The sequence below is a fragment of the Entelurus aequoreus genome, linkage group LG05, assembly GCF_033978785.1.
Source record: "Entelurus aequoreus isolate RoL-2023_Sb linkage group LG05, RoL_Eaeq_v1.1, whole genome shotgun sequence".
In the NCBI taxonomy this organism is placed as follows: Eukaryota; Metazoa; Chordata; class Actinopteri; order Syngnathiformes; family Syngnathidae; genus Entelurus; species Entelurus aequoreus.
This window is the reverse complement of record NC_084735.1, coordinates 27,616,519-27,636,358: the sequence shown is the minus strand read 5'-3', so window position 1 is coordinate 27,636,358 and position 19,840 is coordinate 27,616,519. Positions and strand designations below refer to the sequence as shown.

At 42.4% G+C, this 19,840-nt stretch overlaps 2 protein-coding genes across 4 annotated transcripts in view; both read right to left on the bottom strand.

Annotated features, from left to right (window-relative positions):
• The window catches only part of cgnb (cingulin b), a 108,516-nt gene extending 102,038 nt beyond the window's left edge, over positions 1-6,478 (bottom strand). Inside the window, exons 1-3 of one of the 2 annotated variants that reach the window (XM_062047560.1) lie at positions 6,464-6,478; positions 6,179-6,271; positions 5,540-5,775 (exon numbers count right to left, since the gene is read on the bottom strand). Coding sequence is in view for 1 of the 2 variants with exons in the window: in XM_062047558.1 (XP_061903542.1) it covers positions 5,168-5,264 (97 nt within the window). In the remaining variant the exon portion in view is untranslated. Of the gene's footprint in view, positions 1-5,167; positions 5,446-5,539; positions 5,776-6,178; positions 6,272-6,463 lie in introns of those variants that run through there. The other variant, XM_062047558.1, reaches the window with a different exon arrangement.
• A 704-nt stretch (positions 6,479-7,182) lies between these two features.
• On the bottom strand, positions 7,183-19,633 carry pygo2 (pygopus homolog 2 (Drosophila)). 2 transcript variants are annotated; one of them, XM_062047562.1, is made up of 4 exons: positions 19,441-19,633; positions 18,768-18,858; positions 18,145-18,197; positions 7,183-9,949 (listed from the first exon to the last, which is right to left on the bottom strand). In XM_062047562.1, the coding sequence occupies exons 2-4, from the start codon at positions 18,817-18,819 to the stop codon at positions 8,306-8,308; spliced, it is 1,749 nt and encodes a 582-aa protein (XP_061903546.1). In that variant the 5' UTR covers positions 18,820-18,858; positions 19,441-19,633; the 3' UTR covers positions 7,183-8,305. The 2 variants fall into 2 exon arrangements, with proteins under 2 accessions (XP_061903546.1, XP_061903545.1); XM_062047561.1 differs by having other exon boundaries at positions 18,768-19,633.
• Positions 19,634-19,840: the final 207 nt, after the last annotated feature.

Genomic DNA, 19,840 nt, shown 5'->3' with positions numbered 1-19,840 from the left:
CGTTGTGGCTTGTGCAGCCCTTTGAGACACTTGTGATTTAGGGCTATATAAATAAACATTGATGATTGATTGATTGATAAATGCTAATATAAAAACAATTAACATTAAGAAACAACATACCCCAATCTAAACTTGCATAAACACATTGCTGTCTGAGCAACTAAAATATTCAATTGTGTACATTGAACCTACAAGCTGTACTCTTTTAGGAAAGAGTGATCGTTGTATGCTCAGAGGAATACGAGACGACGGGGGTTTTACGGTGCGTTCAAGGACTGATGAAAAGAATAGGACGCCACAACACCTGCCAGAAATAATAGATTTTATTTGTAACGCACTTTTCATTTAAATAAATCTTTAAAGTGTTACAGTACAAACCTATATTTTAAACAATAACAGTTTAGCCTTTAAAAATATAAAATACGAAGAGTAAAAGTGAAGAATAAGTGTACTAAACATGCAACCTTTCTAGCAGTGTTAGTTGTTTTTGGCACATTTAACAATACCACAATAACCGTGGTATGAAATTTTCTTACCGTCACATCGCAATTCTGTGGAATGTGTCAATAAAAAAACAGCCATTGGATCTTGGGCAGCACATTGGACACCCCTGATGTAGCTATTTTGTCTAGTCTAGATATGTTAACCCCAACTTTTAAAAGTCAAAAACCTTAGTAAGGTTTTTCATTTTGTTTTAAAAAGCTGATTTCTTCCAAACCCATGCAATATATTGTTTTTAGTGCATGCAAACATATCAACTGTGTGTGTATTTGACGTTGGGGATGGGGTGGGGGGCGTGGGGGCTTCAGGAGTCCAGTGCAGTGATTCTCAAACTGTGGTACGTGTACCATAAGTGTTATGCGGCCTCCATCTGGTGGTACAGTGTGGATGTTACATTGGCCAAAAATATTACCATATTTTCCGGACTAAAAGGCGCATTTAAAATCTTTTTTTTCTTTCTCAAAACTCGACAGTGCGCCTTATAACCCGGTGCGCCTGATGTACGGAATAATTCGGGTTTTGCTTACTCACCTCGAAGCTATTTTATTTAGTACATGGTGAAATGATAAGTGTGACCAGTAGATGGCAGTCAAACATAAGAGATATGTGTAGATTGCAATATGACTCAAGTAAACAACACCAACATTTTATATGTTCCTTTGAAAATATACACCATTACACATGGCCCTCAAAAATCTATCAAAATGTTTTAGTACGACTTTGGTAAGCTATGAAGCCGCACCGCTTGATATGCTTCAACATACAAGTATTATTATGGTGTGTGTATAAGGTAAGACATTATCCGGCGTTTTGTTTTGCAATATTATGCAAAATAAACTTTTCTTACCTTCTAGTACCTGCTGATGTATATTTGGGATCTGCAAAAGTCCTGAAAAATTGCGCGGGTCCGCCTTTGTAGTCGATAAGCTTCTTCTTTTTCTCTATCCTCTTGTAATGGGACATTCTTCCTCCGCTGTTGCCATTTCTAATATAAAGTAGTGTAAAGTTCTTACTTATATCTGTGAGTAAACTCGCCATGAAAGTGCTAAAACAAACCGGTATAGTGAGTTTACATTAATCACCCAAGGAACTTTAGTTACAAGAGAGTTCCGGTCGGACGATTTTTCATGGGACACATTTCCGGCGGGGCAGCACGGTGGTAGAGGGGATAGTGCGTCTGCCTCGCAATACGAAGGTCCTGGGTTCGATCCTGCGCTCAGGATCTTTCTTTGTGGAGTTTGCATGTTTTCCCTGTGACTGTGGGTTCCCTCCGGGTACTCCGGCTTCCTCCCACCTCCAAAGACATGCACCTGGAGATAGGTTGATTGGCAACAATAAATTGGCCCTAGTGTGTGAATGTGAGTGTGAATGTTGTCTGTCTATCTGTGTTGGCCCCGCGATGAGGTGGCGACTTGTCCAGAGTGTACCCCGCCCTCCACCCGAATGCAGCTGAGATAGGCTCCAGCACCCCCCGCCACCCCGAACGGGACAAGCGGTAGAAAATGGATGGATGGCATTTCCGGCGTTGTTGTTGGATAAGGAGATGCTGCTCCGTTATTGATTGAAGTAAAGTCTGAATGTCATTAAAACAGTTAGCTCCATCTTTTGACACTTCTTCCACTCCCGTCCTTGCACGCTACACCGCTACAACAAAGATGACGGGGAGGAGACGCTGCCAAAGGTGCGCCACGTAAATAAGACCGCCCACAAAACAGCGCATCCTGAAGCGACTTGTCAGAAAGCGGCTTGAAGAGGACCTGTAAAACATCATCTATGCAACATTTTGACCAAATAGTAAATGAGTTATACTTGTATAGCGGTTTTCTACCTTCAAGGTACTCAAAGCGCTTTGACACTATTTCCACATTCACACACACATTCACACACCGGAGCAAGGGTGAAGTGTCTTGCTCAAGGACCCAACGGACGTGACGAGGTTGGTAGAAGCTGGGGATTAAACCAGGAACCCTCAGGTTAGTAGCACGGCCACTCTCCCAACTGCGCCACGCCGTCCCAAAGAACCACCATTACATGTTATGTAGACCACAAGAAGTGTTTTCGATTTAGAAAAAAAATAAAATAATAATAATATGACTCCTTTAATGCGCCCTATAATCCGGTATGCCTTTTGTATGAAAATAGAACTGACTAGATCCGCTCATCGGCAGTGCGCCTTATAATCCGGTGCGCCCTATGGTCCGGAAAATACGGAAAATATGCTTGTTAAATAAAACCTCTGCCCTGTTTTTAATGAATATCTAGGCCTATTACGCTACTGTATTTCAATGTTGCTCATTATGGTGGTACTTGGAGAACCAAGTTTTTCTGAGGTGGCACATGGTGAAAAAAGTTACAGAACGGCCAAAATTTGGTGCTACGCCTCTGCTAGTGAGCAGTAGCAGCCGAGTTGTCACAATTGAACAACTGTGGCAACTGAGGTGGGAATGTGGACAAACTGGCTCATCAGGCTCACTTCCTGCTCACACTTGTATACTTACGCTTCCTGCAGTATAGTGCACCCAGGAGGGAAGGAGGAGCGCTGTTGTTATCAACACTGCAGGACATCCTTAAAGTGGTTTGTTGTTATGCTGCATGGGTGCAATATTTGGTTTTTAATATTTGGTTTTTAATTTGGTCTTTTGGGTCCCAAATCAACCTTAAGAAAGTCAGTGACTTCACTATTAAAGTGGATGACATTGTTATCACAGGAAAGATGAGGTCACCTACCTAGGTTCCATTCTAGAGGCTAATCTTTCCTGTGATAAAATGGCAACCAAGGTAATCAAAAAGGTCAATCAACGAACATGATTTCTCTACAGAATTTCCTCCCTGGTCAACAAAAGCACCATGAAGATTCTAGCGGGAACTCTCATTCAACCCTTTTTCGATTACGCATGCACCTCCTGGTACCCCAGCACCTCCAAAACCCTCAAATCTAGACTACAAACATCCCAGAACAAGCTAGTCAGGTTACTTCAAGACCTCCACCCCAGATCACACCTCACTCCTACCCACTTCTCCAAAGTGGGCTGGCTCAGGGTGGAGGACAGAGTAAAACAACTTGCACTGAGCCTAGACTATAAAATTTGCTACACCTCCCTAATACCGAAGTACATGTCAAACTACTTCCATAACGTAAATGACCGCCATAACCACAACACCAGGGGGAGCTCCACAAACCACGTTAAACCCAGATTCCGATCTAACAAAGGTCTTAACTCTTTCTCCTTCTATGCCACATCAATATGGAATGCACTCCCAACAGGTGTAAAAGAAAGGGCATCTCTATCCTCCTTCAAAACCACACTAAAATAACACCTCCAGGTAACTACAACCCTAGACTAACACCCTTCCCCCCACCACATCCCACCTCCCCGGATTGTAAATAATCAAATGTAGATAATCAAATGTATATACTTGTTCTTATGCTTTCTAAACTCACTATGTTCACTGCTCGCTGTACATATCCTACCAAGTCAGACCTACACTGTTTCAATGTCCATTTCTCAGATTATATAATTGTTCACGACTGAAGTGCTGATACCAACATAACCTACCCCCCCCCCCCCCCAACCCCCTCCACATCCCACCCCCTGGATTGTAAATAATGTAAATAATTCAATATATACACTACCGTTCAAAAGTTTGGGGTCACATTGAAATGTCCTTATTTTTGAAGGAAAAGCACTGTACTTTTCAATGAAGATAACTTTAAACTAGTCTTAACTTTAAAGAAATACACTCTATACATTGCTAATGTAGTAAATGACTATTCTAGCTGCAAATGTCTGGTTTTTGGTGCAATATCTACATAGGTGTATACAGGCCCATTTCCAGCAACTATCACTCCAGTGTTCTAATGGTACAATATGTTTGCTCATTGGCTCAGAAGGCTAATTGATGATTAGAAAACCCTTGTGCAATCATGTTCACACATCTGAAAACCGTTTAGCTCGTTACAGAAGCTACAAAACTGACCTTCCTTTGAGCAGATTGAGTTTCTGGAGCATCACATTTGTGGGGTCAATTAAACGCTCAAAATGGCCAGAAAAATAGAACTTTCATCTGAAACTCTATTCTAGTCTATACTTGTTCTTAGAAATGAAGGCTATTCCACAAAATTGTTTGGGTGACCCCAAACTTTTGAACGGTAGTGTATACTCTGATGATTAACTTGTGTGATGACTGTATTATGCTGATAGTATATATTTGAATTGATTAACGTGGACCCCGACTTAAACAAGTTGAAAAATGTATTCGGGTGTTACCATTTAGTGGTCAATTGTACGGAATATGTACTGTACTGTGCAATCTTCTAATAAAAGTTTCAATCAAAAAGATGTATATCAATATTTCAATCAATAATTCAGGTCTTTGGGTACAGTTCTCTAAAAGAAACAATGGTTAAAGTGCAAAGCAAGCGTTTTGGGAGTTGCTTAATGAACTTGCCATAGAAAGGCGGGCTACCTTGTGCACAATAACAACACTATGCTAATTAGGATTCATTAGGATCACCTCAAAGTGAGCCAAAAGTCTCCCTTCTCTAAAAAAAACAAACCCACACATTTCAGGCCAGGATTATTCTAGTAGCAACAAACGATCAAAGCCCACAATGGAAATAATCCCCAATTACTTCGTCTTGTTGAAGTGAGCAATAAAAAAGCACCTGTCTGCTGCTGCTGCTGCCGGGGTGTTGCGTCACACCCACCTGTCCGGTCAGTCGGTATCGGGAGCGCGTCGAAACCAAGCAGAGAAGTAAACATGATTAAGGAACGCAGGGGGGGATCAACACGGCGTCCTATCCAACTGGAGGCTTTGGCCTGCTAGAATAACCTCGCCTATCCTCTTTTACGCAATCCCATCCAATTAAGGACGCGCAGGAGGACGACATCCAAAGACGCGCGGAGTGCTGCTTACTACGGGCTGACTCAAGTTGAGCGCAATCAACGCAGGTGTTCATCGTATAAGTGCGTAATCAGCAAAAAAAATTAAATAAAATAGGTTAGCAGCAGGTGTGTGCGAGTGTCTTGGACTTTACCTCGCGGATGATCCAAGTCCTAAACAGAAAGACCTTCCTCCTTCTCGTTGGTGTGATGAGATGTTTAGTTCACCAGAAAAGAGAACGCGTATTTTTGCTTGCCCTCTTCGCTACCAGAGCAACCTGTTGCCAACACGCCTGGTCTCCGTGGCCCCGCCTCCCGAAGCACGTCATTGGATAGCGGCGGTGGGCGGTGCTTTGTTGCAGGAACTATCAATTCATTCGCGCGCAGCCTCCTGAGTACGAGATTGGTTTTAGTCAAGAACAATTATTCACAAACAAGATCATTTGCATAAAATACACTTTAAAGAGTATTATGTTCTACGTTACACTCCAGTTGTTATCTGGTAATAAACAAAGATAAAGTGCAAACGTTTTTTTTTGGCGTGTAGCACATTGTAGAATTGGGAAAAAATAAGAGCAAAAAAAGCATAATGTAAAGAGAAAACTATATGTTGATCAATATAAGCAATAACACAATTTTTGGCCTTGAAATATATATATATATATATATATATATATATATATATATATATATATATATATATATATATATATATATATATATATATATATATATATATACACACACACACATATATATACGAAATATTTTAAAACGTAAAAATGGCTCATCACCCTTTGATTTCCCAGAATGTTCAGTTTTGGACACCCCCGCAGTAGATCCGTCTGAATTGTGCTGCGCGCTTTGAATGCGAAAAACAGCGTCATCTGGTGGACACATTTAAAAAATGTTTTTCAAAAAATACATGACAGGCAGTAGGATCAATAACATTTGACCCCAAGAGGGACAGATTTATAACTTTTTGTTCATTTAATTTGATGCACTGAGATAACAGGTTTTAAAGTACCAAATTTGACCTGTTAACAAATCCTACGAAACACTGGATTGCACAAAAATACCCTTGAAGGTTAAAAGCTAAATTATATTATTGATCCATCCATCTTCTTCCGCTTATCTGAGGTCGGGTCGCAGGGGCAGCAGCCTAAGCAGGGAAGCCCAGACTTCTCTCCCCCCAGCCATTTCGTCCAGCTCCTCCCGAGGCGTTCCCAGGCCAGCCGGGAGACACAGTGTTCCCAAAGTGTACTCCTACCGGTTGGACGTGCCCGAAACACCTCCCTAGAGGCGTTCGGGGGGCATCCTGACCAGATGCCCGAACCACCTCATCTGGCTCCTCTCGATGTGGAAGAGCAGCGGCTTTAGTTTGAGCTCCTCACCCTATCTCTAAGGGAGAGCCCCGCCACCCGGCGAAGGAAGCTCATTTCAGCCGCTTGTACCCGTGATCTTGTCCTTTCAGTCATAACCCAAAGCTCATGACCATAGGTGAGGATGGGAATGTACATCGACCGGTAAATTGAGAGCTTTGCCTTCCGGCTCAGCTCCTATATTTAATCTCCTATATTATTGATATTAATTCTAATTATGAAATGTATGGATCTGTAAAAAAGTTTAGTCAACCATGACATTAGGTCGTAAGATTAGTTAACTTTCAGAGCTTAAAAACAAGTTGACATCTCAGATAACGCAGAATGATTCTTCATCTGTAAACGAGTCACTTAAGTTTAATATAAACACCAGCTAAGATGGAAAACAAATGAATAATAAAAATCTGACAAAAATGTACAAAAAGAATCTCGTCTTTTACTTCGGATTTCAGTACCTGTGGTTCGTCCAGCTTCCACCAGGAGGCGCAAGAGCACAGCAAAGAAAACAAAAATCAGCAGGTACAAAAATTTAAAGAAATAAGACTAAAAAGGCAACTTGGGACATTGAATGATGGTGTAAAGCAGGGACAGAAATTAGGGAGACTTTAAAACTGGACAGAATTGTGATCATTTGTTGTTGGTCTGCTTGGACTGTTACTGCATTGTTCACACATGCTATCCCATCACTGGACTACACACAGCAGACAATGACAGGCCACTACTTGCAACAACATCCCCCTAAAAAAAAGGAGTTTACGGTAAAGAAATAAGAGTTGACATGAATGTGTAGTATAAAAAGTAACACTTTTGTTCACTTGTCGGCTCTGTTTACACATTTTCCCCCTGATATTTACAATAATATTGTCTCCTTTGGATTCCTCAGCACTGGGCGCGGAATGTCTAAGGTGGATCTGATTGGTAAATAACCTTAGATAAGGGGTGTCCAAAATCCAACACGCGGGCCGTTTGTTGCCTGCAAAATTGTACACATCAAATTAAACAACCCATTTGCCTAGTCGTGTGAATCAACATGCTGAGATGGAAGCTGTTTTGCTTTCATTTTAGATGCTTTGCAATTCTTCACTGGTTATCAGAATGGAATTAAGAAAAAGTGTATGGAAAAGTTGCATCTTTCAATGTTTCTCGGTGGAGAGTTTGGACAGCCCTGTCTTAAGAGGATAAAACCCTCATATGGTATCAATGCATTGCAAAGATGATGCACTAGAACTTGATTAAAATATGAGGCGTATAAAGCAAAGACACTCCTTTGCTGATGGTTAATAAATACATTAAAGATAATTTTACCTGGCATCAATTTGAACGGCCAATGGTGCTTGGGTCAGTCACAAAGTGTGTGAGGTAGTGTGTTGGTGTCAGTGCGTGTGTGTCAGTTAACATTCATCACAATCTGAATCCTATTGTTGTTTTGGGGACTGGGAAACTGGGGGAAGGGGGCAGTTACCTCACTCAAAGTGCTATCTTGTACATGAGCATGAATGTCAAGTGATGGTTGAAGGGAACGAGTCCAGCAAAGACTCCTCAGCTCTCGTTAGCCGCCACCAGCTGGCCCAGTCCTTGGCGCACAAACACGGCCTGAATGTCCTTGGTCTTGATGCAGAAGTCGCACGCCCACACAGCGGCGCTCTCCCGCGTCAGCAGCCCATACGCGGGCTCCGTCAGGCCCGTGCAGTCGCGGTGGAACCAACGCTGGCACGACGCCTCACATAGGATGGCATCCTGGTCGTCGTGCACCTCTGCCATGCAAAGGCCGCAGGGGAAGACCATGCCGGGGCCTCCCAGTTTTCCCGGGCCAGAGCCAGGCCCCACCGCGGGGGCAGATGGGCCGGGCGGCAAGGGGGACTGGGTGTTTGGGGTAGAGTTGGACGGGGGGTTTGGGTTGCTGCCAGGGGTGTTGCTTCCATTGTTGTTGGTCATGTTGTTCTGACCCGAATTGGGGGCGGAATTGGGCATGGAACCACCAGTGCCAGGGGTGTTGTTCTGCTGGTTGTGGGAGGCGGAGCCCGGAGCAGAGTTGGGTGGAGTGGACTGTTGCTGCTGCTGGACTGAGTTGTTCGAGTTGGGGGTGTTCGCACTGTTGGGGGGTTGCAGCTGATTTGGGGGCGGATGCTGGGGTTGGCCTGACCCGTTGTGAGGGCCACTGGGGGAGGAGTTTAGCTGTGGCTGCGCTAAGGGAGGCTGGCCAGGTGTGCTGGCGTTGGGCTGCTGCATGTCAGGGTGGCCTTGGAAGTCTCCTCCAGGCTGTGGGGGTCCAGAGTTAGGAGGACCAGGGGTGGTGTTATTAGAGGATGGGGGGCCGTTGGGATTTAGGTTAAGCTGCTGCTGTTGTTGCTGCTGCTGCTGAGGCCCAGGTGGAGGTCCTCCGCCGCCCCCAAAACTCTTTCCATCCTCGTTGCCTGGCCCTGGTGGACTGGGACCAGGATAGGAGCCATCCTGTGATTGGGGGAATTGTCCTTGAGAAGGCATGCCTGGTAGCCCTCCCAGCATGTTTCCTCCAGGACCACCACCCATTCCACTCATCATGTTCATGCCCTGGCCGGGCCCCATGCCACCCATGGGAGGCATGGGACCATGTGGGGGCCCTCTGGGGCCTCCTCCACCAGGTAACGGTGGACTGTTAAATGGGTGCCCCCCTTGTCCATGTGCCTGTTGTGGAGGCATGCCGAATCGAGGGTGGGGTGGACCCCCTCCTCCTGGACCCCCCATCCCTCCTGGAGACAACATAGGGTTAAAGCCAGACCCGAGGTGCATTGGTGGGCTGAAGTTTGGGGGTATATTGAACTGAGATGGTCCACCAGGAGGGAATCCACCCCCTCCGCCTCCTCCCCCACCAGTGCCCCCACCTCCGAAGCCAGGCATACCGCCAAAACCTAGCTGGTGGTGAGGTCCTGCGTTGGAAGGCGGTCCAAACGGCGGTCTACGACCCGGCTGTCCGCTGCCTGGTCCTCCCATGAAACCCATACCGCCGCCGCCCCCCATTCGACCCGCGCCTCCATAACTGCCGCCTCCGCCTGCACCTGGGCTGGGAAGGAATGGGGAGCCACCTGGTCCGCTGGGTCGAGATGGCGGTCCGAAATCATCGTCAAACGGGTTGGAGGCCACCAGGTGGTCCACCATGGGTGTAGGAGGGGGCGCAAACTCTGTGAGGTGCGAGAAGCCCGCAGCCTAAATTGAAAGAAAAATGGAATGTTGTCATTTGTATGAATCTAATTCATAAAAATGTAATTATCATATAGAATCATTAAAACACTTTCTTTACAGAAACCATATTCACATGTTCACATTTGTCCACTGATGGCACCTTCTCTACTTGGCGCAGCTCTACTTGTTATTGAAGCATTTTCATTGACTCAGGTACTGCACGCAGTAACCACAATAATAAATTCCCCAAAAGAAAGTGAATCCACAGCAAAACAGAAAGACGGCGTACCACACTGGTTATGACAGTAGTGTATGTGTGTGTGTGCTCCTTCAAGAATGGCAGTGTGTTGGTTGAGTGACTTCAGTAAGCCAACGGTAGCATGCAGCAGTAGCGAATGTGTCCTGCAGAAATAAGAATAAAGCAATCGAATAGTCACGAATCGGCGGCCTCATCATTCCGACCCGAAAGCGGAGCTTAGCAGACCCATTGTTGGATAAAATGAAGGATGTTACCCCTGACAAAAACATCGGCCCTGGAGGGAACATCTCCCGTGAGCTCCTCGACTACAGTCTGGGAGTGGCAGCCGAACAGCAGGAAAGGTGTAGTTGATACCGTTACGTGATTGGCTGTTATCATGTCCCTCCCATTGCTCAGTGACACTTCCTGTATTCACAAAGCGCGAGTGATTTGTCATGAAACAAATCTTGCTTCATAATTTCTAGTTTCTTGTGACCAAAAAATATAAATATATATCGAATATTTTATTAAACACATTTCCGTGTCCATCACGATATATATTGATATCGTATCATCGGCCCAGCCCTATATTGTAATCATAATATATAATAATACAACTTTATTTCTCATTAGTATTTTTTACTATTGTAAATGGAAGGTCAATAAATTTTGATTATCCTGAATATTTAATCAAACATTTAAAAAAAGGTATTTTAATCTCTGCTAGCAATAATTTCACTTAAATAAATATGAATTATCTTCAAATGCAGTTGTTTTCCACAGTTGGAAAAACGGATAGGGGTGTTTTCAGCATACTGGCTCATCTGTCTGTGTTCATATGCTAATGTTGCTCATTCGGTTTGAAGCCAAAATATTCCCATTACGGGACATTTACTTTACAATTATCTTTTTTCCTCCGAAATGTTGTTACCTTCCCTAGCAAAGTTCTGTCGGAAGGTAGCACCCTGCCTCCACCCACAGAGACAAGGATTGTGAAAGATTGACAAAAGGGTTCACTTCGTTCATTTAATTGTGCTATCAAATCAACGTGCTCAGGTGCTGAGAGCAATGCAGAAAGTAAGGCTCAATTTCGAAATCTCCCTCCACCCCCACTCCTCTCCTACTTGACCCTCTCCCTTGGCTCTAGCATCTCGTGCCATGACAAAATATTTGCAAAAACGACCCTATGCATATGGATGTTGATCGAGTCTCGCTACGTCATCAACCTTTGTCGTTTGCCAGCAGTGACGTAAGAGATGCGACAAATGTTTGTTTACTTTAAACGCGATGTTCAGCTTTGCTTGTGGTCTTTTCTATTTTTTTTGCCTCTTTTTATTAAGAAGACAAAATTTTGGGAGAAATACGCATGTGCTGGCACATCAGCTTACGTTATGTAAAATGTGTTTCATTGCGTATTTGTGTTTGAAACAAATATTTACGTGCAGTAGCAAATGTTTGAAGTCTGACTAAACCACTGGTGTCATTATTATGAAAATCATTAATTACGCTTATTACTTACATTTGCACACTTCTTTGGGTTTCTGGTCTGCAATCTTTCTCCTTGCATTCGATATAGTTTAGGGAGGTCTGCGAGCTCACTTCGCTTCGAGGGAGGTACTTTGCCCTTTCCCCCTACCTATTTAAACGCCTGTTGATTGACGTGAACGCACAAAACTAAGGAGGGAGGGCAAAAACAAGAGCGGAGGAGAGGTATTGAGGAATTGAGCCTTAAACCTCTTGCACTCAGTCTGAAAGCGATAGACGAAGAAAACACATATGAACATGGCAATTTATTGATTCCGGCAAAACTATAGTTAATTCTGATTTATCATTCAAATAATTGAATTATTATTGGCTCAGGCCTACCCACAGGAGAGCCATTTACGTGCAGTAATGTGGTCCTACACACAATAGTTTGTAATAAAATAGTCTAATACATGTTATCCCTAAATTTTAAGACAAATCTTTGTGCATTAAGATTTCCTCTTTTACTTAAAAAAAAGATGCCTTTAGCTTCGTTTGATCACTTGATGGTTTGCAGTGTGAAAACATGTAATATCAAACACCGTTACTTAGTTTAACAATTGTACTCACGTGAAAGAGTCCTTTAATGCACAATTACATTTCCGCATTACATGGATTCATACACATGCGCAGATGCAGGAGGTGTATGAATTCCAACCGAGAGCATGTTGCGCCAGAAAACCGGCGAGGAATGTTTTCACTCGACGGAAAGTGTGTTCACACTGTATTTAGCACAATGGCTAACCGTTAGTCCTGCCAGTGGGTCTCCAAAAAGACGAGCAAAACAACGTATTGTGCAGGTGTCGACAACTGTTGCTGTTTAAAAACAGCCGTGCTTAGGACTCCACGGAAGTGATATGAGGCAACTGGATGCAGCAGCCAGGGAAAACGTGTTAATGCCAGCAAGCGAGGTCGTTCGCGGGGTCATGGAGCTCTGTGCTCATAGGGATGTGCAGACCGATCGACCACCAATTGGTATTGGGGGGCTTTCATGAAGTACTATGCAATCAGCCATTGCTGATTAATGCCTTTTAATGCTGACCACAAACGCCGATGCTCAATGGTTGACAAGCGAAGAGCAGCTTATTATGTTTCCATACACAGTATGAAGCTGCTACCCTAAACAAATAATTATCACTCATATTGTGGCAAATAAAATGCATTTTATAGTATCTTATGTATTCTTATCACTGAAGGACAAATCTAAACAAGTTATATACACATCGAGAGATTGCCAGGATAAGGCATGCCTATAGCTAAGGTTAGCTAACTTTAAACAAGAGAAGAAATAAGTGCCCAATAAAGTTTAATAAGTGTAGCTGGAACAATGTTACAACAAAAAGTAAGCGGATATTAACAGGAAAATAACAAGTAAATTAATAAGAGTTGGAGAGAATAATATCACTGTTGGTGTGTCAGCATTGTCACAGTCAGTTCAAGACACATAAGAGAAAGGTGGATGCATCTAAAAATTGGTGGTGTCTGTCAATATTAAGGGTAGGGTAGTATCAGTGTGTGGTTGATACTAGTGATCGAAGTGAATTTTATTCTCTCAAAATCATTCATGTAGTTCATGTTCACAAACTCGGGGTATAATTTTCTGCACACAGGAGGGATTTTGGGGGCAAAAACTAAAGGGTTTAAATGAGTAATAATAGTTTTTGCTTTTGTTTAGTTATAGTGTACTATTGATTAGGGCTGGGTGATATATCGCGGGTTTGTCTCTGTGCGATATAGAAAATGACTATATCGTGATATTCGAGTATTGCTTTTAGCTGCTGGCATTACACTACAGGCTCTCCTCGCTCTTTCCTGTGTCTCCTTCTCACAGACAGACAAGCGCACCTTCTTACACACGTCATACGTCACATATGTATACGCCCTCGCGCAGCAAAGAGGTAGCAGCATGGCTAACGTTAGCTGTGATGCTAGCCGTAATACGAGAGAAAGAAGGTGCGAATCTGGTAACAAATGAAGGAATAATTAATTCCCCCAAAAAACAGCAGGGGGTCCATCGTCTGGCGGTGGTTTGGCTTCAAGTGGGAATATGTCGAACAGACAACCGTAATTTGTCAAGTGTGGGGCGAAAGCGTTGCTATAAAAAGTAGCATTACTGCTAATATGTAGCATCATTTGAAAAGTCACCTGCTAGAGAATGAACAGTGCTTACTCCGCATGTCAACATCTCCGTTCAGTGCCACACGCCCACATCATCAAAATGCAGAGGCAAACATTTACAGATCAACACCGTATGAAAAAAATAGTGATTTTTTTAGTTGTGATTTCCTTCTCTGCATGGCAGTTTTAAAGTAGCATATATTAATGCAGTATGAAGAAGAATGTTTTAATGTAGACACATAGAACCATCATACTGCTGTGATTATATGCATCAAGTGTTCATTCAAGGCTAAGGCAAAATATTGCGATATATATCGTGTATCGCGATATGGCCTTAAAATATTGCGATATTAAAAAAAGGCCATATCGCCCAGCCCTACTATTGACTTTGTTTTGCTCCAACACTAGAATATAGTAAAAAAGAATAAGGAACTACTTTAAATATTGTGTTGATATTGTTAAACTGTCAAGGCCACTCACCATTAGGGATGTATATTGTTAGGATTTAATGGATACCGATGCCATTATCGATATTCCTTATCGATACAGGTATTGATCGGTACCATATGTAATTGGTGTAAATAAACATATAACAAATGCATTTTTATTGTATTAATTGTATTGCTTCCTTATTTGTGATTATTCTAAGGCTGAAATGACGCGTCGACGTAGTCGACGTCATCGGTTACGTAAATACGTCGACGCCGTTTTTGTGCATCGACGCGTCGCATATTTACGTCACACTACCGTCATGGCGGAGCGCAAAGCAGACTGTGCGAGCGAGGGGAAAAATGCACGCCAAAAGTGTGGGAGTATTTCAATACACAGCCTAATAATGTTGTTGTATGCACACTGTGTCGAGCGGAAATGGCCTATCATAGCAGCACAACGGCTATGAACGAACATTTGAAAAGAAAACCATCAACCATCAACTAGTCAATCGTCCGCGTTAGCATACGTTGTCATCATTACACATAAACATGAATGTGTCATTTGTATCTGCTAGGGGAGTAACGGTATGTGTTTTGTATTGAACCGTTTCGGTACGGGGCTTTCGGTTCGGTACGGGGGTGTACCGAACGAGTTTCTAAGCTAAGGCTAACTTAAGCTGCTAAAGTCTTAACAAGTTGCTTTGCTCCTCTGCCTCTGTCTCAGCACGCAGCATTGTCCCACCCATACAACCATCTGATTGGTACACACGCAGCATTGTCCCACCCACACAACCATCTGATTGGTACACACGAAGCATTATCAGCCAATCAGCAGTGCGTATTCATAGCGCATGTAGTCAGCGCTTCAGTGTCGAGCAGATAGGTGTTTAGCAGGTGAGCATCAGGCAGCGGACTCTCCCCAAATGATAATAAACACCTCCCAGTCAACTACTAGTAACATCACTATGAGCCCGTTGACCTACTAGAAACTTAAACTGCAGCTCAGCTCGCTCGCAGTCCTGGTTTGAGGTGAAGGCTAATTACCTCTCAGTTCCAGCCACATCGACCCCTTCTGAGCGCCTATTTTCAGCTGCTGATAATATTGTAAACAAGAAAAGAAGCAAAGCAAGTAGACATGCTAACCTTTCTTCATTACAACTGTTAGTCACTCACTGGAATGAGTAGAATTGGTTATTGTGTACTGTGTTGGACTGGATGTTTATTTTGCACATTTGAAAAGCAATACTTAATGTGTACAGTGCTCCAGAATATTTAGATTGGCACTTTTTTGTATTGGATTTTATCTTTATTTTTGCACATTTTAGCAAATAAGCAATACTTTCACTTTTGTTGAAATGTTTACACTGTTGTTACAGAATATTTCGTTTTGCACTTTTTTGTATTGGATGTTTATCTTTATTTTTTCACATTTTAAAGCAAAATAAGCAATACTTTTACTTTTGAAATGCTTATACTATTGCAGAATATTAAGATTTGCACTGGATGTTGACTTTTATATTTGCACATTAAAAAGCAAATAAGCTACTTTTAATTTTGTTAAATGTTAAAAGTTTTAAATGTTTACATTGTTACAGAATATTTTGTCATGTTGTTGTCAATGTTGACTGAGTGGCCATACTTTTTTTTTTGTAAATAAAAGCCATGCCTTTTGAAAAAACTGGCCTACTTTTATTTTTTCATCTTCATTTTAAATAAAATAAAATAAAAAATAATCGGTAAAAGGAAAAATAATCAATAGATGAATCGAAAAAAAAAATCTACAGATTAACCGATTAATCGAAAAAATAATCTATAGATTAATCGATAGAAAAATAATCGTTAGCTGCAGCCTTAGATTATTCCAAGCTGATTATCAGATCCAGATGGCAAAAAAATAAATAAATAATCGATGTCAATTAATATAACAATTTTTTACATAATTCTTAACCTGCCAGTTTTAAAGCTTAAAAAAAACAGAGATTAGTTCAACATTTTATTACAATTCAAGTAAATAAAAGTAAACTAAATAAGAAAACGCACTATAACAGAACAATTTAACAATAATACAGTTGACTTTACATGTCTTCAAGTAAAAAGCGCACACAAAAATGCATAAGTTATTATTTTAACATTGGTGATCCAACTATAGTATTAGAAGCTGTCAAGTTATAAATAATATACCAACGTAGATCGTTGGTCGCGTCCACAACTTTTTAGCAGTAGTAGCATTGTTTTTACACACAGCTTTTGGACGACAAGTAGTCATCAAATCTGATTTGTATTTTTTTTAACAAAAAATTTCATTTACAATTTTTTTGTTTTACCCCCTACTTTTTAAAGAAACCCACACATACAAATGATAGAAATAATTGAAAACAAGTTTCACTTTTATCAAAAATTAGTAGTTTGAAATGACACTGCATCTTACTTTTAGCAAAATTCGAATGTTGTTCCTTTTAAACCAGACATAAATTGCACTTTGTATGGAATAATTCTCAAATAACTAATTCAAGAGCTTCCTCTGGAAGGCAATACTTCTGCTTTGAATACAATAGTTCTGTAAACAAAATGTAGCATTGAACATTGCATGCAAATAAATGAAATCCAATAAATCTAAAAATATTCCAATAATCAATAAATAATCAGATCAATAAAGTGCGGACATAAAACTTAAAATACCTCTGTATAAAAAATGTAGTATTGTACATTGTACGCACACAAATCAAGTAAAACATTGAGAGGACTCTATAGTTTCAGTAAGTGGATAAACGCAGGCTTTTCCATTGTATGTGAAGTACATTTTGTCGATGTGCAGAGCAACTGCTTTAGTTGTACTTTTTTCTCATCATACATGGTAAGTTGTGTAAATGATTCCACCACAGTAAGCAGGCGTTTGTTGTTAGTTGTTGCAGTCTTGTTCGCCTTGTTAAGAGTAGTATTTTCCCCGCTATGAAGCGCTCCTTTATAGCGGAAGCTACGGAAACTCCAGGGGGGAAAAAAGTAAAAACATCCTTTAAAAAAACTGAATAATAAATAAAACCGTCTGCCACAAAAAACTCAAATTTATTGATAAAATCGATTAATCGCCCAGGCCTATTCAATCGTGATTAAAATTGGACTAATTGTCATACTTGCCAACCTTGAGACCTCCGAATTCAGGAGATGGGTGGGGGGGGGGGGGTTGAGGTGGCCGGGGTTGGAGGGGCGGGTTTGGTGGTAGCGAGGGTGTATATTGTAGCGTCCCGGAAGAGTTAGTGCTGCAAGGGGTTCTGGGTATTTGTTCTGTTGTGCGGGGTGGGGGATTGAGGTGGCCGGGGTTGGAGGGGCTGGGTTTGGTGGTAGCGGGGCTGTATATTGTAGCGTCCCGTAAGAGTTAGTGCTGCAAGGGGTTCTGGGTATTTGTTCTGTTGTGTTTACGTTGTGTTACGGTGCGGATGTTCTCCCGAAATTTGATTGTCATTCTTGTTTGGTGTGGATTGACAGTGTGGCGCATATTTGTAACAGTTTTAAAGTTGTTTATACGGTCACCCTCAGTGTGACCTGTATGGCTGTTGATCAAGTATGCATTGCATTCACTTATGTGTGTATAAAAACCGCATATATTATGTGACTGACATATATGTGACATATATTATGCGCTGCTTGTATGGAGGAAAAGCGGACGTGACGACAGGTTGTAGAGGACGCTAAAGGCAGTGCCTTTAAGGCACGCCCCCATTATTGTTGTCCGGGTGGAAATCGAGAGAATGGTTGCCCCGGGAGATTTTCGGGAGGGGCACTGAAATTCGGGAGTCTCCCGGGAAAATCGGGAGGGTTGGCAAGTATGCTAATTGTGCAGCACTAAACCATAACAATGGACTTTTGCGTTAAATGGTCATTAAAAGACATATAAAAACAAGGCTTACTACCTGTGACGTGGACTTCCTCGCCTTCTTCTTCTCTGGGCTCTTCATTTGTGAAGCTGCAATAGAAACAATAAGCAGAAGAGATGAGGAAAGGGATTATTATCTACAACAATGCTATTAGTGGACCAACAATCAAGAGGAGCATCCCATTTGGATTGGCCAAACACCCCTTAGTGACAGAGTGGAGCAGTTTTTCAGACCTAGGGCCTCTTTTTTTTTCAGTGCGTCCAAGTCCAACAGTTAAAATAGAATCAATGAAGCGACAGACTGGCATGAGGACAAGATGCTTGTACATCCAGGCTGTTATCATCGTTGTCATGGAGCCTTGGTAGGCTTTTGAAGAGGGGAAAAAGGGGGGAGAGAGAGAGGCCGAAAACAGGCAGAAGGTCAATGAGGGGAGTAGGACAGGGTAAAGACGAAGACATGAGGAGCTGAAGGTACACTGATAGCAGGAGATCCACTTTGTGAAAGACAGCCACCAGTCGTGAAGTTGGACATAATCATGGAGGGAAGGCGAAAAGGGGGTTGCTATAACAGCATCAGTGCAGCCCTTTGCAGCACAGTAATGGATGAATCCTGCTGATTTTTTTTGGGGGGGTGTGTAGATGGGTGAAGTTCATTCCTACCTTTGCTTCGTTTTCCTTGTCCCGCCAGTAGTCTCCCCGATTCGGCAGCCATTAGCTAACACTATTGTCGGTGATGTCACCGATTCATATGCTAAGAGAGGAAGGGGGAAAATGTAAAAAAATAAAATAAAAATGACGACGTCCTGCGGGTGGCGGGGTCCAATCTAGCTCCGGGTCATGTCAAAATGGCGAGTTTGGTGATGTGGATTTTGACTCGAGGCCCAGGTCTGCACACTCTGCTTGTTGTCACGCCGGGATTTGGTCACCAAATCAACGTCAGTTTTTATTTGAAAGGTGAGCTGGGTGCTTCTAAGACTGTATAGTAATTATATAAACAGGTAGCAAGCTACCTGCATCGGTGTCAGTGGACTTAAAGAGGACATGATGACTTACAGATGTGCACAGCTTGGATGCCACCTTACTTACGAGCTAGCCACGTTTACTCAAATGTGGCTACCGCGTTTAGCGCACACCGAATAGCCACAACACCGCAAAAATAGTGAGCTCACAAATGTAACGTATCACATCAGCAAATAGAAGAGGCAAAACCAAATGACGCCGTTGGTAAATGTTGTTTACTATATACTAGCGTTAGCCCGCTAGCTAACGTTAGCATGCCACTGGCGATAGCTAGCCATCGTTTTCTTTTCTGCGGGGGGGGAACAAACTGTACCCTTTCTTCCGTCGCTCTCGCTCTGCTGGCCGTTAAATTGCAACTCTCTGGCGTCTTCACTCGCCGATCCACCATTTAACTAGAACTCATTCGGGGGAGGGAAAAACTCTATTTTTGGCCATTATTATCGTGGCCTTCCTTTGCCACCGGACAAAGAGGAACGAGCAGGGGTAGCCCTAACCATGGACGGGTACATGTAGTGCTAAAATGGGGGGGGGGGTTCGAAGTCGCCATGGACGAAAAAAACATTACGACAAAACAAAAATCACGATACATTTCCACACCATGTGACATTTTATAGAAAGGCTAAAAGTAGTTGATTAAATCATCAACATTACAATTGTTTATTGGTAGTTTTATTAATCAGATACACTTGGTGTTACCCACCTCCGGCACCCAT

What these genes read in the sequence shown, in the direction of transcription:
- pygo2 (XM_062047561.1), bottom strand. Translation starts at nt 18,819, where the DNA reads ATGGCTGCCGAATCGGGGAGACTACTGGCGGGACAAGGAAAACGAAGC. An exon ending in ACAAGGAAAACGAAGCAAAG is followed by an intron (nt 18,198 to 18,767) that starts GTAGGAATGAAC and finishes TTTCTATTGCAG; the next exon opens with CTTCACAAATGAAGAGCCCA. An exon ending in CGAGGAAGTCCACGTCACAG is followed by an intron (nt 9,950 to 18,144) that starts GTAGTAAGCCTT and finishes CTTTCAATTTAG; the next exon opens with GCTGCGGGCTTCTCGCACCT.